This window comes from Aplidium turbinatum, chromosome 5 (assembly GCF_918807975.1).
Source record: "Aplidium turbinatum chromosome 5, kaAplTurb1.1, whole genome shotgun sequence".
Lineage (NCBI taxonomy): Eukaryota > Metazoa > Chordata > Ascidiacea > Aplousobranchia > Polyclinidae > Aplidium > Aplidium turbinatum.
The window spans coordinates 11,123,477-11,141,491 of NC_137476.1; the positions used below are offsets into that span (position 1 = coordinate 11,123,477).

The following is an 18,015-nucleotide window of genomic DNA, read 5'->3' on the forward strand; positions in this document are numbered from 1 at the left end:
CCACATTTGCAGTTTTTCTCTCAGTGCTATCATTTTATCGGTTGAAGTTCAGAGAGTTTCATTTTTACCCTACATTTTGGCATTTACGTTATTTAAATGGTTGAAGATATCTACTAAATAGCCTACACTAATTTAGAGACCCAATTGTAATCGCAAAGCAATTCACAAAATATATTCATAAGTATAAAGAACAAATTAAGTATAACTTAGGCTTTTCTCGATTACCTATGTATCGTGCTTGTATACGCAGGCATCCCCCATGCAACAGTTTCCTATTTTATAATGGTTTGCAAACAATCGTGTAATTTTAGAATCGTGCTGGTTCACACAATCCGATAAAATCCATCACTGCAATTTGACTTTGTGCGCCGTGAAACGCAAAATAAAATCATGAAACCTGGCGATAATGATGCATTTTAAACGTTTTTATAGAAAGAACAGCAACGAGTCAAAATCTCTTTCACGCTCTTTTTCCTGGGCAAGAAAACAAAGGCTTAGGCTACCGGTACCGCAGATTATAGTTAAAATAAATAAATAAATTCCACTCTTAACGGGTTAAAGTTAAAATAAAGAATGGGCCGGAGTATTGCAATATCTCACGGCACCCTTGAGCATTGCAATTGGCACCCCGGTTGGGAACCACTGCACTAGGCTATGGTATATGTCTATAATTAGCACGGTCACAAAACTCAAAAAACAAAACCAGGAATAACCAATCAAAGCTTTGTCAGTCTGAGGATGAAGGTTTAAAACCAAACCGTAATAATCTATGAAAAAAATCTTAATAATGATATGTTTGATGTTGTAATCTCACTGAACTATTTTTTGTCATTCTAGTGCACATAATGCAGTTGGTTTAACTTATGTTGTGATTTTTATATCTTTTATGTGAATTGCATTCACATACAAATTGTTGTATTTAGCTTGATAGTATATGTTATATTTTCTGCAGTGCTTTTGCTTTGTTCTTACTATTAATCTATACTCACTTATTGTTGTTTTTATTATTATGTTTTCTGTTTAATAGAGGTAAAATGTCTCTTAGAAATTTGTCCGATGAATCAGACAACTTAAAGACAGCTGAGATATCTTATCAGAACAAAACATCAGAACACTTGGAGAAACCACCACCAAATGGTAATCAGAAAAAAACAAAGTTTTGTTGAACAGCCTAGTGGTAAAAAATATTGTAATGCAAGCTAGGGCATTCATGCGGATATGCCATATATTGTAGTGTAAATAGCATTATTACTTTTGTAGAAAATTGTCTACTCCTTGAATTTGGTTCTGCTCATTTTAATTCTATAAATATGGTACAGCATGTATTGGGTTGGTTGGCCAATGGCCATTGTTTGAGTGGGCATACTATCACATCGCAAACTAAAAATGCACAATTGTTGAATAGAATTGTGAAGTTGTCAACTTGCTTGGTTTAACTTACTGTTAAGTTGCTTCAACTGATGTATAGGCTATACAATACAATATATCGTATATGTTTACAGTGGGAACATGGATATCTGCTCGATTTGGTCTTGCTTACTTAGCATTTTTTGGGTTTGTTAATGTTTATGCCCTTCGAGTCAACTTGAGTGTAGCCATACTATCAATGGTTAACTCTAGTTATTTCGAGCCTGCCAGTAATGGAAATCATACTGATGACACTTGTCCTAAAAGTCCAGACCAAGCTAATCACACGGTTAGTGCTGATCATATTACTTATTATCATGTAATGCAGATAGTTTAAAGAAAATGGGAATTCAGCCATGTGCAATTTGTGCATGTCAGTATAGGATACTTGTCTAGGATAAGTATAGGATAATGTCAGTATAGGATACTTAATTATGAAACAGAACGTCTTTTGCAACAATGAGTTTTTGTCATAACAGTAACTGTTGTGTAAGTGTATGTTTTAAAACGATTTTAGCTGGTAATTTCTAACTTTTTACCTGTTTAGGGTGGTGAATTTAACTGGAATGGGCAACAGCGATCTCTTGTTCTTGGGGCTTTTTTTTATGGCTACATATTGACTCAAATACCAGGAGGTTACCTGGCCAGCAAGTGAGTAAATCAAATGAACAAGTCCGGGTACTGCAAGTTTGTTATAACACGAAAGCTTAATTTCAAGTACTCTTTGATAAATGCACATCTTGTTTAGATATGGTGGAAAGCTTTTACTTGGAGGAGGTATATTGTGGACTGCTGTTCTGACTTTAATAATGCCAATCGCTGCTCGTGCTAGTTTTCCTTTGCTTATTGCTGTACGTATAATTGAAGGAATCGGAGAGGTATAATATTTTGTCTACTTTGCAATTGCATGCACAGTCAGACCTTGTTAGTTGGAACTTATTTCATGAACTATAGAGCAGCTATCTTCACAATTTCAAATTCTTTTGATGTAGCTTTCATCATTACGTTTTATCAATTTTTTTTATTTTTTATTATCAGGGTGTCACATTTCCAGCAATGCATGCAATGTGGGGTGCATGGGCACCACCTATTGACAGAAGCCGTCTGGTTTCATTAACGTATGCTGGCTCCCATTTTGGAACAGTGCTGGCGCAACCAATATCTGGTTTGCTGTGTTCTTCCAACATAATGGGTGGATGGCCGTCTGTATTTTATATATTTGGTAAGTATATCAGATGTTGCGCAGTTGCTTGTCACCTAAAAACCTTTACAGTCTGTTTCATCAAAATTGGGATTATCAGAAGGTTCTGAAAAACAGGCAAAAATATTGCGTCTTGCATGCATTATTATTTGTTTAAAATACAAAAATATTTTTGATTTTTTTCAGAACCTTTTAATGATCCCAACTAGGCATAGGGTGTATAATTCGCTCTGCTTAGCTTTTTGTTTGGCATTTAGAACTTTTTGTAGTATTGGTAGTATTTATGGTGTATTTGGTAAGTACATAGGCGTACATTACTTCCAATATCAAAATTTTCGAATGTTTGAAGGTAAGCTTTTTGATGAAACAAACTGTTACCAGGTGATCTTATTGGCAAAATATCATTGATTTGAAGTGTAGTATCGGAGTGCAGAGAACTAGTTATTAATGAGGAAATGAATTACATGGAAGTGAGAGATGAACTGCAGTACTGTTGCCAATAGCCAATTAGCCATGTCCATTTTTGCGAGTAGTGGTTGGTTGCTGGCAGGGTAGCCAATCTTACAACAGAAAAGTTCAACATTAGCTTTTCAAGACTTTACTTTCAACAATTTAAAAAAAAAACTTGTGACATGGTTGGTAAGTCTTGCAAAGCTAATGTTCAACTAATTTTCAACAATTTTTTAAAAAACTTGTGACATAGTTGGTACGGTAGTATAAAAAAGAAAAAAAATACTCATATGACTGGTTGCATTGGATTAGAATGCAAGTGGTCATGTTTTTCCCATAGCCTTAATTTTTTTCTAATTTTTCTGTAAATTAGCTATAATTTCTTGGGCATAATTCGGGACAAACTCAAAACTATGAATCGCCTTCGTATGTCTAAATTCTATGAAATCTGAGACAAGACTTCTAACACCAAATCCGCTTTTAATTCCATTCTATACACAACTTGAATTGCTGTATATCTAGATTTCGAGTAAATAACTGGACGAAAGGCCGAAGGCCTGAGCTTGGCAAATTTTTATTCCATATTTATATTTATAAGCTTTAATATTGCATAATAAAGTATTGTACTTAGATTGAATAAAACATTTTATTACTTTATTTAAAGGAAAATATGTGTTAATTTAAGCAACACTAAGTCACAAATCAGACATTTATAAGAAAAAAAGAAAGAACAAACACTGAGAACAAAGAAATAACGCTAACTCACAAATCAAACATTTATAGGGGGGTGCATTCAGAAACCATTGGCTTCATCGTTTCATTGAAGTCAATAGAATAAGACGCAACAAATGTTACTCATTATTCCCAAACTAAAGGATTTCTCAAGCTATGCGCGATATTTTACTCAACCTAATAAGCTAAAAAAATTAAGATATTAAAATAAGCCTCGAGTTAAAGCAATCTTATGCCTTTTGGAACGGAATTATTTCATAATTTTGCATCAGGTTGGAGTTAATTTTGAAAATTTCACTAAAGTAAAATTCCGGGACATTTTGCTAACCGGGACGGGACACCGGGACAGACGTTTAAACCGAGACTGTCCCGGCCAAACTGGGACATATAGCTATATATAGCTATACCGGGATAGCTATATATCGTACAAGTTTCACCATTTGGTATCATTGCAAGATAAATTGATCTTCGTCGTTTGTTAAAACTCTTCCCAGTGGTAAGCTCTGATCAACCTGACTTTGTCAGTTACTGTCACAAATATGCATTTCAGGTGTTGTTGCTATATTCTGGTGTGCTTTGTGGTTTATATTTGCAACAAATTATCCTCATCAGTTTAAATGGATTTCGAAAGCTGAGTTGGATTACATAAAACGAACTGTGAAGCCGGTAGGTTACGATGTACTGCAAGTTAGCTACTAGTTCAATTTGTGAACAACTTTTCATGCAACCCATCAGTTTTTGGAATGGTTGAACGATAAATACAGCTACCGCAAAATGACTTGAGACCTACCTTATTTTTAAAGAAAAACACATGTTTATTTGTTATAAACGCTTTTATTGAAAATAGTCACTTTTGTTAATATTTTGTCATGTTGCCCTTGTTTTTAATAACCATTTGCAAGCGTTTGGGCATAGAGTCGCTTAAAGTTCTAAAATAATCTGGTGTCATTTCCAGGCACCACACTTTTTTCAGCTCTTCTTTAAGAGTATCCAGGTTAGAAGTTTTTTTTTCGGCCATTGCTCTCTTCATTTTGTGCCAGCAATTTTCGATGGGTGCACTATCTTGTTACTTTTTTGGCTTTGTGGCAGGGTGCACTATCATGCATGAACACCTCAAAGCCATGAATGTGGAAGAAATTGCTGTATATCAGCGTTCATTCTTTTGTTTTTTGGAAGAAAGTGCAGGCCTCCCCTTCCCTTCTCTCCAGAAAATTTTCCCCACACCATGACTGACTGTGGGTGTTTAACAGTCGGAACCGTATGTCATTATATCAAGGATCAAAACGATCAGATGACCTTGGACGCTGCACCGTTGTAGACCCCATCTTAAAGACCTGGAAGTTGCTCTCATCAGATAACATTACTTTTCTCCATTGTTCAGTGGTCCAATGGGCATATTTCTTGGCAAATGCTAGCCGTTGTTTTTTCATCCGCTCATTGATAAGAGGCTTTTTGGCAGCTTTACGGCTCGGAAGATCCAAGTCCTTTTGGAGGCGGTGCTGAACTGTCCGGATTTTTACATGCTGCAGCAGATCTGGATGAAGATCTTGCAGGCCTAATGCTGTTAAACGAGTTTTTTTTTGTAGTTCTCGTTTCATGATGGTGTCAGTTTGTTTAGATGTTTTTTTTCTTTTTCCTCCACCAAACTTATGCTTGGCAATTGTATTGCATGGTAGATTTTTGGCTACAGCCAAGAGCCTCATAATGGTTGCTTTTCCTCTTCCACTTCGTTTGCATATGACTTTTATTGGCACATTTTCCTGCCTCCATGCAAGAATACAGGGAGCAAGTCTTTTAGGCGTAGACAGTTAGGCGCTGGTCAAATGGGCGCGCACACTGTGGCGTCAAGATATTTAGGTGCGGAGCACTGTGGCGCTGGTTCATTTAGGTGCTATTCCTAGTAAAATCTGCAGATTGTATCAGGTTGGCAGGTAGGGTAATGCTTTTCACACAAAATGTTATATTGAACAGAAAAATATGTTGTTTTGTTAATGCGTGTGCGTTTATATGTTTTTAGTCATAGCTTCAGTGAGTGAAGCTGCTTAAACTGGCAATGCCTTTCACACAAAATGTTATATTGAACAGAAAGATATATTGTTGTTTATTCCGCGTGTTCGGCAATTATTTGTTAGTCCAGGTTTGCGTCGGCGAAAGTTTTATCAATAAATTATTCAAGTTACCGAACATTACTGAGTTCACTTTTAGTTAAGTCAAATAATAACTACACTAAACATCAGTAAAAAAATATACCGTAGCCTATATTCAAGCGGGTGGTAGGCTTGAGTGAAGAGTAACTTAGTTTTCCGTCAAAATCCGGACTAGGTTTTGTCAAAGCTGAGCTGATGCAATCTGCAAACTTTACTAAGAATAGCACTTAAATGAACGGGCGCCACAGTGCTCCGCACCTAAATATCCTGACGCTACAGTGTGCGCGCCTATTTGACCGGTGCCTAATTGTCTGCGCCTAAAAGACGTGGACCCAGAATACAAGCCTTCTCTTCATTACTAGTGTACTTTCCAGGCATGACAATTGACAAGTTTACTATAAAAATATTTACTCACCTCCGAAAACTTTTACTTTTGATTCTCTTATGCTTTCAAATTAACTATGATTCTCCCAGAACTTCCTCTGAATTCTCATCACTATTTTATTCTAATAAAGTGCCCAAAGCAATTCTACAGTAACATTGTCTTGCTAATAGCCCATTGTGTACGTATTATACATCATAATTGATTTGAGTGAAACAATTGCCTTTTATGCAATGGTTTAATACTTATTGCAATTAAAACGTGTGAAAATGATCGACGTCTCAAGTCATTTTGTGGTAGCTGTAGTTTCACTGATAGTTTTTTGGACTTGTATAAAACCCATAGCCTACTTTAGAATAAACCATATTTATTGCTAAGATGTGCGGAAGACCGTTTTTATTTTCTAATGTCACGTCAAGATATAGAAATCCAGGTTTCTTTTTCTTTCAGAGTCGTTATTTTGACTGTTAAACTTGTTTTTTTGCTAGAGATCGAAATAGTTCATGATTACAGAGGGCTGTGATGAGATCATTTTAAGCCTAGCCTATTGGCTTGGAAAAAAATATTTGTTTTCATAAAATGTTTGAACTAATTTTGTAGCCGGAATCACCACCACCAGTTCCATGGAAGCAGATTTTTTTTAGTAAACACGTATGGGCGATTAGCATTGCGCACTTCTGCAACAATTGGGGATTTTACACCCTTCTAACTTGCTTGCCGTTATATTTGAAAGATGTATTACAGTTTGACATCGCACAGGTGAGGTTTGATCTTTTCCAACAATATTTACATCAGCTTAGCTTTGAAAGCGACATGGTTGCATTGCATACACTACAAAATCTAAGTTGCTTATGGTTCGAAAAAGAAAATTTGTTAAGATTATTGCATTGGTTCAATTTATCCTTGTCAATATACTATTAGAGTGTTCTTTTCAAAGTGATAATAGCAAGAGATGTACCAATACCAATATTTTTGCCTGTACTTCATAGCGTTGCAAAAATACGCAGCAAAGACAGTAAATTTAAAGAAAAGAAAATTCATTGAGCAGTTGAGCACCAAGACGAGTATTGGTTGCACAAAACTGTTCAAAAATGCTTCATGCCATATTTGTTACGTTCCACCATTGCTTCTTTAATGTTTTTGTGACGTCATCGTGCTAAAGAACAAAGGAACGCATACCACCATTAAGCGGTTTGTAAATTAAACAAAGGTCTAATAACGGGTCTGCTACTATTCGGCTAGTCCAGTGGTTCTCAAGGGGGGGCGGTACCGCCCCCAGGGGGCGTTTTTATTTGCAGAAGGGCGGTATGATTGCCTCGGCTTAAGGGTACGTTTTGACTATTAGGGGACATTCTGGTTTAACCCATCTACCGCCCAGCGTAACGATTTCGTCAAAGAGCTCGTATCTTCGTGGTAGCATTTCCTACTTCATACCTGGTGGAAAAGGGATTCAGCTGTGTTGTTTTTCTACATACCAAACAGCGAAACCCATATGCATAAGAGGTGATCTTCGAATGTTTCTCGCTGGCTTTACACCGGTTGTGAAGAAACTGGCACTTTCTCATCAAGCCGAAGATTCACACTGACTACCAGTAGGCCTATACTGTTTTCATGCTCGCAAATATATATTTGCTTTTCATCGAATATAGTTACTATAGTCTCTAAAACCCTTGGCCTTACAGCCTGTTTCACCCTAAAAGGGGGGGGTCATCAAAAGGTCCTTATTCTAATAGAAATAGAATTCTGTTTGAATAAGGACCTACTGATGATCCCCCTTTTAGGTTAAAACAGGCTGTAAGGATTTTAGAGACTGGTAACTAGCCTATATTTGATGTAATTCGCTCTGCTTGGCTTTTTGCTTGGCATTGAGCACTTTTTGTAGTATTCTAAACTTTATGCACTTGTTGAGCAATATGCAAAGCTCACGAGACAAAACAGAAAGAGCTGTTTTAAGAAATCTATTTTTTTTATTTTTGCATGTAGGATATAATCGTTTTTATTACGTAACATTCCATGATCGTTGAAGTCGATGTCAAACCTAAGCGGTCGCATAAGACAATGATAAGGTTAGCTAGGTGATAATAGCAGTAAGAGACGTCGTTATTGCAGGCAATAGACCATTAAACACCTTTTCTTTTGTGGGTTTTCAATTTAACTCTCACACATTGCGAACAAAACAATGCGTTTTGTTGAATCATAGTTGATCTCACAGCGGGAAGACCTCATTAAAAATAGCGCGTCTAATTTAGCTGGTTTACTTAATATTGCAGTGAATAGTTACGTGACTATTCCAGCAGCGTAAGTTACTCTATCATCTACTTTGAAATTTCCCGGAATGGCCCGTTTCGGTGAGTCCGATTCGGTGAGTTCCCTATTCGGTGATTTTTTTTTTAATTATTGGGTACCGTAGCCTAATTATCATTGCCGTTATAGGGTTAGGGGTTAGTGGTTAGGGGTTAAGGGTAGGGGGTTAGGGTCTTATTTCAACGTTTAGCGACGTTAAAACGATGTAAAAGCGGCAGTTATAATTAGGCTACGGTACCCGACAATTTTCAAAAAAAAATTCAAAAAAATCACCGAATAGGGCTCTCACCGAAAAAGGCTCTCACCGAAAAGGCTCTCACCGAATAGTAGCAGACCCGAAATTTCCATACCGTATGAGAAAGCCATGCGATCAGCTATTGTTTTGCGGGCAAGAGCAACGTAGGCTATTTTTCACTTTCTGCACTCTTGTCTGCACAAGTCCGTTTTAATCAGTGGTTCTTAACCTTTTTTCTATCAAGCCCCCCTTCATTAATGGTCATGTGCCTTGCGCCCCCCTAGATTTTGAATATGTATCATTCCCAAAAATTGCATTTTTGTCTGTTTATTGTACATATCAGTGAGGTACTTGACACTGCTTCTTAACGACTAGATTTCTAATGCGAGGTTTTACTCCAGAGTGTGAACAATGTAAGTCTCCTTCAACTGTCAGCTTGTTTCGTCTTGATAGCAACGAGAGCAGAAAATGCAGCTTCACAAAGATACGTGCATCCAAACATTGTTAGAATTCGAAGAGCCCGAGTTGCGATAAGAGGGTAAACAGGAAGGTAAATGGCCCAGAACGTCTCAAGTTCCAGTTCTTTTAAGTCTTCTCTAGCTGTGGAGTTGAACTTCATCTCAAGAAACTCCTTTTGTCCTTCTTCAAAAATATCAACTACTTCGCATTGAAACGGGTTTCTGATGAACTTTCAGGTTTCACGCTTCTCATCCTGATCTGGAAAGTATTTGATGAACTCCGCTTTCAATTCATTAAAGTGGGTTTATATTTGTTTCTTCAACTCAGACTCAAAGTTACCATCTTTGAGAGCAGAATCCAAGTTACTGAAGCTCGCTGGATTTCCTTGTTCAATTCGACTCCTCCAGAGGTCGAGTTTGGCTATAAAAGTTCGAATGATGTCATGATGCTATAAAAGCAAGAATTACTGAATGCAATATAAAATAAGATAAAATACAAAATATGACGAACAGCATAAGTCCTAGGACATTAAAGTAATTTTAAAAAAATTGAAATTTTTGTAGAGCTCGCGCCTCCCCTGAGAGATGTTTCACACCCCCCTGGGAGGGCGCGCCCCCCGGTTAAGAACCACTGATTTAAACGATCTAAATCTTATTCGCGAAGTGTTTTATCTTTGAAACACCACTTGTAATAACCATTTTTGTTACCCCTGGTTAGTGGTTAGGTCTAAACCCCACTCATCTAAAGCTTCGATAATTTCAACTATAAAAAAAAAACGATATTGTGGAATAAAATACAACATTCTCTAAATAAACGAAAGGCGTCGTTGGAGTTGGAATTTTGTAATAGTTGAGGATTCTAATATATTCTAAGTTTGCATACAGACGGTGACGTAGGATACATGTCGATTTTATGTGAGCAAACATTTCAATTTAATAGTTCAAACATTTTGTGCTAAATTCATTTCAATTTATTTTTCTTTGTCGGAATGCAAACGAAACGATATTGTGGAATAAAATACAAAATTCAATTTAAAACTGTAGCCGAATAGGGAACTAACCGAATCGGACTAGCCGAAACGGGCCATTCCGCTAATAACAACTATGAAGAAATGCTTGCCACAATTATATATTCTGTAAATAAGACAGTCGGTCCGAGCGAACCTCCAAAAATAGTATCTCGGAAGTGCATGAAATGCAGTCAATTGTTCAAAAATGTCTCGCGTCAGCGCGATTCATTTGATACGTTACTTCATTGTCTATGATTCGTCGTAATAACAACAGCTAATAGACACCAACCAAATTTTTCTGCAAATTAAACTTGGGTTTTAAGCGTACCCTCCTCTAGTCTGAGTATTATCACTGACATTGCAACTAACTCGAACACGAGGTGATCAAAAAGGCTTCTGGTCTACGCAGGTCATTCGTTATGTTATTTGCTTGTAATGATTTATGTAACGTTATAACAACAATAACAAAATGGACACCATAATTAAATGTTCTGCAAATTTAACAAAAGATTCGAAAATATTCTGTAATTATCACCACAGGCCAGTAAAATCAAACACCGGCTGTTCCAAAAGATGGCTGTGCCATATCAGACTAATTCGTTAAGTTATATTCTGCTTCTTAATTGTTTATATCACATCACAAAGAAACAGCAAAGAAATAGATAAATTGTTCTGCAAATTTAACAGAGGATACCAGTGAACCTTCTGAATATCGTCACTGAAAGTAATAAAACCAATAAATCAAGTGGCGCTTTGTTGCCGTACAAAAATGACCTAGCCAAGTAGCGTCAGAACGAATTTAACGTTTTGCACTTGATGGAAAGTTTTCGCGAATTTCAGTGAAGAATGGCGCTGTTCTCCAAGCAATGCCAACCATGAAAGGAAATTTTAAAAAAATATTCCATTACCGAAATTTGCTTATCATGTGGTACACTGGTACTTAGTACTTACGACTTCAAGTATTAAGTAATAATGACATTGCGACATAAGTGTGTAACGAACTCCCTTTACAACAACAAGAACAACAATGTATCACTAGTGATGGTGCCATTTGAGTGCCGAGTTTGTGCTATCGTACGCAATGGAATACATTAGCTTAAAGCCTCGCAGAGTTGCTTGCTGCTTTTTATTCTTGTGCCAGTTGTTGAGTTTTTTATTGTTCTGTTTAGAACTATCATTTTGTATAATGGGTTGAGTTAATGTAGGTTCCTGTTCCTGTATAATGCAGGTTCGCTTTGGTAATGGCGTTTATCACAAGCTTTTGGAACACAGTTCCCTAGTCATGTGCAATGATGAGTGGTGTTAAAGTCAGGGTATCGTTGTTTTAATGCAACGATTTTGATGCAAACAACAATACTCAGACATCAACACCACTCGTCATTGCACATGATTAGTGAACTGTGTTGCGAAAGCACGTGATAAACAGCTGACACCATCAGCGAACTCGCAGCGTTAGGCTGAAACAGATTGTTTGTATCTACAGTTATGAAATATGAAATAAATCTACAGTTATGATATAATATCATTTTGTAGGTAGTGCATAGTCAAAGACTTTAATTTCATGTTGCATTTCAGGATGGCTTTGTTTCAGCATTGCCGTATTTGGTGATGTGGATATTTGTAAACATAAGTGGAGTTATCGCAGACAAACTCCGTGAAAAGGGAATCCTAAACACCACACAAACGAGGAAGACATTTAACACAATATGTGAGAGCTTCTTCCATATTGAGTCAGTTATTTTCTTTTATCAAATCTTATCGGTAGCTTTCGAATGAATGTTCTCCTGCAGTCCACTCTGTGAGAACTTGAGAAGAATTGGTGTGACAATGCTAGTTTGAATGGGTCCACGTCTTTTAGGCGCTGACAGTTAGGCGCTGGTCTAATAGGCGCGCACACTGTGGCGTCTGGATATTTAGGTGCGGAGCACTGTGGCGCCCGTTCATTTAGGTGCTATTCCTAGTAAAGTCTGTAGATTGTATCAGCTTGGCAGGTAGGGGCGTAGGGCAATGCTTTTCACACAAAATATTATATTGAACAGGAAAATATATTGTTTTGTTAATGCGTGTGCGTTGTTGGTCATGGCTTCAGTGAGTGAAGTTGCTTAAACTGGCAATGCTTTTTCACACAAAATGTTATATTACACAGAAAAATATATGGGTGAAGCTGCTTGAACCGGAAATGCTTTTCACACAAAATGTTATATTGAACAGAAAAATATGTTATGGCTTCCGTGAGTGAAGCTGCTTAAACCGGCAATGATTTTCACATAAAATGTTATATTGAACAGAAAAATATGTTGTTTTTTTTAATGCGCGTGTTCAGCATTTATTTGTTGTTAGTCCAGGTTTGTGCCGGCGAAAGCTTTATCAATAAATTATTCAAGTTACCGAACATGTATGAGTTCACTTTTAGTTAGGTCAAATAGCAACTAAACATCAGTAAAAAAATGTACCGCAGGCTGTACTCAAGCGGGCGGTAGGCTTGAGTGAAGAGTAACTTAGTTTTCCGTCAAAACCCGGACTAGGTTTAATAACGAGCGAAGTCTCACCATTATGCTTGCAACTTGTAGCCAAGGTGTAGCCTATATGCCCTGTAGAAATGTATTCATGTGAACAGTAGTAGAGCGTCTTACGCGTTCTCGTCACATGGCCAATCCATCCCGAACAGAAGTAATTTATATTTAATCTAAATTACCAGACATTTTTCACACAAAACTGTTGTATTTACGCGGTAAAAACATGTCATGTGATCGACGTAGACGCACAATCTTGACATCAAATGAAAGCATACATCTTCAGCTATCCGAAGATGCAAAGCTTTGCAATAAAATTTAAAACATTCTATGTACAACTAGCAACTCCAAACGGTATTTTTTCTAATTTCTAAAAAAATTAAAAATTGGCAGAAAAGTGTACTTCATTATAATTTTTACTACCCAAGCATGATACAATAATATGAAAACATATGTAGTTTAATCGAATGCCAAAACAATTCTGCACATGAGAAAAAATTTACTTCGTTTCTGCGCGCAATGCTTTAGGAGGTACAGCAGAATGATTATGGAGAAATTTGGAAAATTTTACGCAAAAAGTTTACGTAATTTAGCCTACAGTCTTTTTGATCGAGAAATTCCAAAGTAAGGGGTTGCCTAGCCAGTTTTGACTGCCAATTCCAATGAGTGAAAGAAAAAAAATCCACTGTGTCCCCATCTTTAAGAAGTCCTCATCTGATAACTGCACCGCCAAAATATTTTTTTTAATTAGCCAAAAAAGGACAGGCAAAGACGATGGATCTGCCATCATTTACATTATTTTTTTGCTTGAAATAGGCTACCTTTTAACCTTGGACGTAGGGATACTTCCTTGGTCATCATGGCAAAAATCCCAAGACGTGTGTATACGTCCGTGGTCGCGAAAGAGTTAACTAAAAATGAACTCAATAATGTTGGAAGCTTCAATAATTTATTGATAAAGCTTTCACCAACGCAAACCTGGACTAACAACAAATAAAACAATAATAAATCAATAAAACAACAATATATTTTTCTGTTCAATGTAACATTTTGTGTGAAAAGCATTGCCGGTTTTAGCAGCTTCACTCACTGAAGCCATGATATAATTTTCTGGCAAGCTGCCAAGCTGATACAATCTACAGACTTTACTAGGAATAGCACCTAAATGACCGGGCGCCACAGTGCTCCGCACCTAAATATCCAGACGCCACAGTGTGCGCGCCTATTAGACCAGCGCCTAACTGTCAGCGCCTAAAAGACTTGCTCCCGTTTGAATATGGTTTTGTTTACATTGTGGCAGCGTTAAAGTTACGTGAATTTGACGAAATCAAGTTTAATGCAGTCACAAGTTCCCGAACCTGACTGATTTTGTTTACTTGTTAATCTCAAGGTGTGTGGTTTTGTTTACGGGAAGCATAAGTACCGCACGCTTCTTGCCACACGCTGCAGGAGATGTCTATCACGACATGATGCGTTAACTTTTGCTCCACATAATAATGATATGATCACATGTCTGCACGTGATGGTACTTGTTTGCTTTCATGACAAAGCAAATGTATTTTACAGGAATGCATTCTGTTTGTTTTCTGCTCTTGCAACTTGTGTTGCCAGTGTAGCATCAGAAGCTTGTCAATACATCATGTGCATGTCAACATTTTAATGTGCAATGTGCATCGAACCTTAACACTTTGCAGTAAACAGTCTGTTTACTTAAGATCTTATCAAACTTCTCTGACAAACTCTTTTTGAAGCAGATTACACAAGTCTGTCTTTTTATTTACTTACGTTTCAAATTTGTTGATGTACGTTTTTCATACGTGCTATATTGGTGGATGCATTTGTCTTTACGCTTGTTTTTCAGCTTTGATTGGACCGGCGGTGTTTCTAGTCGTGGCTGGCTTTGTTGGTTGCAATAAAGTCGTTGCCATCACGTGTATTTGTATCGCGACCGCTTTAAGTGGATGCGGTTTCTCTGGATTCAACTCGAATCATGTGGATATTGCACCTCGGTGACTTTATTTTGAGCATTCTTATTTTATTCTTTATTAATTATTATTATTGGCTCTGTGGGACTGCATCTACCAGTTGCTATCGGGTCGGTTTCAGTACCATTCTTTTTGTATTTTTTTTCACAATTTTCAACATTCAGCAATCTATCCTTTCAATTTCAACTTCAAATTGAACATACGATGATGGTTAGGGTTAGTTATGAAAATTGAAAGACGATGATTAATTATATAGTTTCATTCGTTCTGTTGGCCTTTTTAAGTGCAGCTTTACAATGCTTTTCCGAAGTCTCATACAAGATCATGATTTTAATTAAATCTTGTATTTTTATTGCGAAAGTCGATGTATTGTAAACTCATTCGTTATATTCCACTCAATTCCAAATCACGAAATTGTATAAAGTTTATGACCGATTGTCAAACAAGCCCGCGTGACATTTGTTTCACTGTTTAATTTTCAATACTGGTAGCTATTTTATTGAATACCTTCTTGTCCTGATCCTTGTTATTCTCTAGATACGCTGGCATATTAATGGGTATCACAAATACCTGGGGGACCATACCCGGATTTGTTTCACCAGCCGTTGTTGGGATCTTGACTGGAACCACAGTGAGTGCCGAACCGCTTTAATTAGATTTCGATTTTCCATGCACTGTATGATATGAACGACGGGATAGACACTGTCTTGTTAAACCGAAGTCTTATTATTTATCCTAAAACAACTTTTTCTTAAATGAGAAATCTTTTTGAGAATGAACGAGAATGCGGCATCGGCAAACGTGCAGAAAGAGGGTCAGTTTTAAATCAAACACCACTGCCACAAGTTGTAGTTTGATTGCCGGAACGTGGTCTCATGGTCTCATTATTGTGTTAATTAAAACTCGGGTTTGTGACTTTTTTTCTTGTCTTCAGCCGAGTCGTGAAAACTGGAGGATTGTCTTTTACATCGCCGCCGGTATTTATGTGGCTGGAGCAATACTTTATCTTCTTCTTGGTACTGGTGTGGAGCAAGATTGGAACCGCCAGGAGCTCAAGGAAGAAGAGCGGACTCAGTTATTGAATGATGATAGTCTTTCGGCGGATGAATACAAGGAATGCTGATTTTGAATCGATTTCAAAAATATGTATCGGATTTTTTCAAATATCAACTCGACTACAATTGTGCATTTTGTACAACTCAAAGGCCTCATATTGCCCAAACAACATCTCATTCTGTACGTTTGGTGACGTCTTTGGCCGTAATAAATTTAGTCTGTACCCAAAACAAGGTATAAAAGTCAATTATAGCTCACCTCGTACGCACATCTTGTGAAGTGACAGAGTTGATTCTGCACTGGGAGTAGCGTTGCTGAGTATCATTTATTTTGCTGTGTGTACTTCAAATGCATTCAAACGCCTGCATTGCATATATTGATGTTGCGTGAAGCCAGGATCAGCTCATACTAGTTTGTTGCTCTCAAAGAAGCATAGCTGTTGTGTCGAATTAAATCTGGTTTAACATTGTTTTGATTGAAACACGATCTTTACCGGTCGTTTTTAGACTGGTCTTATTGGTAGATTGGGAAAATCGCCATTAATTTACTTTTGTTTGAAAATGCAATGCAAAAAGCTACAGCGTTATTGCCAAATAGGTTTTTGTGCATACAATGTTCCGTATCATTTGATGTGCAATTGAAATATTTTTAATTTTGTTTGAGAGTTTAACGTTTATCGTTACACTTGGCTGCTTATATGTTTTTCCTCTACAATGCTGGACGTACTTAAACTTTTGAAAATGCTTCAGTATAAACCACTCTTGCATGGTAGAGTTTGAAACACAGTGCGAGCATGGTTAGTTTATATTATCTGATCAATAAGATGGGACAATCAAATCATGTCATGTTGTGTTACGCAAATGGGACATATAGAAATTTTATGTAGTTTTTTTTTATTCATATTGAACATCGTAGCCTGTTGTTGATTGCCATGCTTAGACACTACCAGTACTTCTTTTAAAGTTGGTTTTTTGATTTTATAAGGTTGTATTGAAAACATTATTTTACGTCAATTTTAGCCGAGCTCGTTTTTCAAGCGACACAGCTTCGTAGCCTTGCTTCAAAGTGTTTCTGATCGAAGTATCTGTAATGAAGCTGGGAGTCGAACCAGGATCGCATGATTGCAAAGCGAGCACCTTATTCGCTTCGCCATCCCACCTCCTGAAGTGTATGCGCTTGATTGAAAAGAAAGTTTATTTTTGCAAAGTCCTTGAGACCTTTCATTGTAAATAACATGCAACCTGTTTGTGATTGTCATGTAACTAACGGTGTCTCATTTTTAATTGCCTATAATGTGCTATCTTATCAAAAACTAAGATTTGATCAATTTTGTGTTACAATTCAGCTGTATTCGATGCATGCAAGTGTGCATTTAATTTTTTTTCTGGAACTAATTTCCTCCATGACAAAGATTGAACACAAAGCAATGAGTTGTGTGCATCCAACCCGTTTAAAAACCAACAAACATTTTGGGGGTGTGAACAAAATTTGCCCAAATTTACGACGTCTTTGTAGCGGGAGCGACTTCCCCCCATCTCCTACGTCTATGACTGGCACCACGATTCAGAACTGCCGGCTTTGCATCTGGAAACTCAGCTGCGGAATCCGGGAGTGCTTTGAAAGTTGCGCATTTATCAAAAAGCGGTGATCGCTGCTTCTTGTTTTGCAACTGCGTGGTATTTTGTACAATGGAAGATTTTATTTCAATGATGTTGATCAGTAATTACCTAAACATAAAATTGGTGCCATTTTATATGATCTCACTAATTACCAAATTGATTTCGTTAAATTTTTTTCTAAATAGTTTGTTCTCACGATCCACAGTAGCCTACACTGGTTGCCTACTTGATGTTGTGTTGGATGATCTATATGGATGTTTTTAAACACTGTTCAGATCGCGAGTGTTATTGTTCTGCGGATGATTGTAAGCCGACAGCTCAACAATTCTACTGCAGTGCTTTTCAGTGCAATAAATGCGCAAATCGTCTATTTCGTGATAACCACAAAGGCAGTGCCGTATCAGTCCTGATACTATTTCCAGTCAGCAAACACGTGCGCTTTCATTGTGTTAAAGAACTGATTTTGCAGACGAGTCCGGGCCAATAGTCTTGCGTATAAAAGTCACCAAGGTGACT

General features: G+C 37.2%; 1 protein-coding gene across 1 annotated transcript; it reads left to right on the forward strand.

The window, feature by feature from the left end:
• Nucleotides 1-1,031: 1,031 nt before the first annotated feature.
• LOC145770319 (sialin-like) lies at nt 1,032-17,869 on the forward strand. The gene is made up of 11 exons (XM_082581920.1): nt 1,032-1,137; nt 1,503-1,696; nt 1,955-2,058; nt 2,156-2,285; nt 2,446-2,629; nt 4,341-4,456; nt 6,920-7,078; nt 11,902-12,034; nt 14,701-14,848; nt 15,362-15,455; nt 15,759-17,869. Exons 1-11 carry the CDS (start codon nt 1,035-1,037, stop codon nt 15,945-15,947), a joined length of 1,554 nt encoding a protein of 517 aa, XP_082438046.1. The 5' UTR covers nt 1,032-1,034; the 3' UTR covers nt 15,948-17,869.
• The last annotated feature ends 146 nt before the right edge of the window (nt 17,870-18,015 follow it).

Bases quoted from the DNA above. Each gene is read 5' to 3' on its own strand.
- LOC145770319 (XM_082581920.1), top strand. From the start codon at position 1,035: ATGTCTCTTAGAAATTTGTCCGATGAATCAGACAACTTAAAGACAGCT. The intron at 1,697-1,954 runs GTTAGTGCTGAT...TTACCTGTTTAG, and splicing joins CAGACCAAGCTAATCACACG to GGTGGTGAATTTAACTGGAA. The intron at 14,849-15,361 runs GTGACTTTATTT...GTTATTCTCTAG, and splicing joins CATGTGGATATTGCACCTCG to ATACGCTGGCATATTAATGG.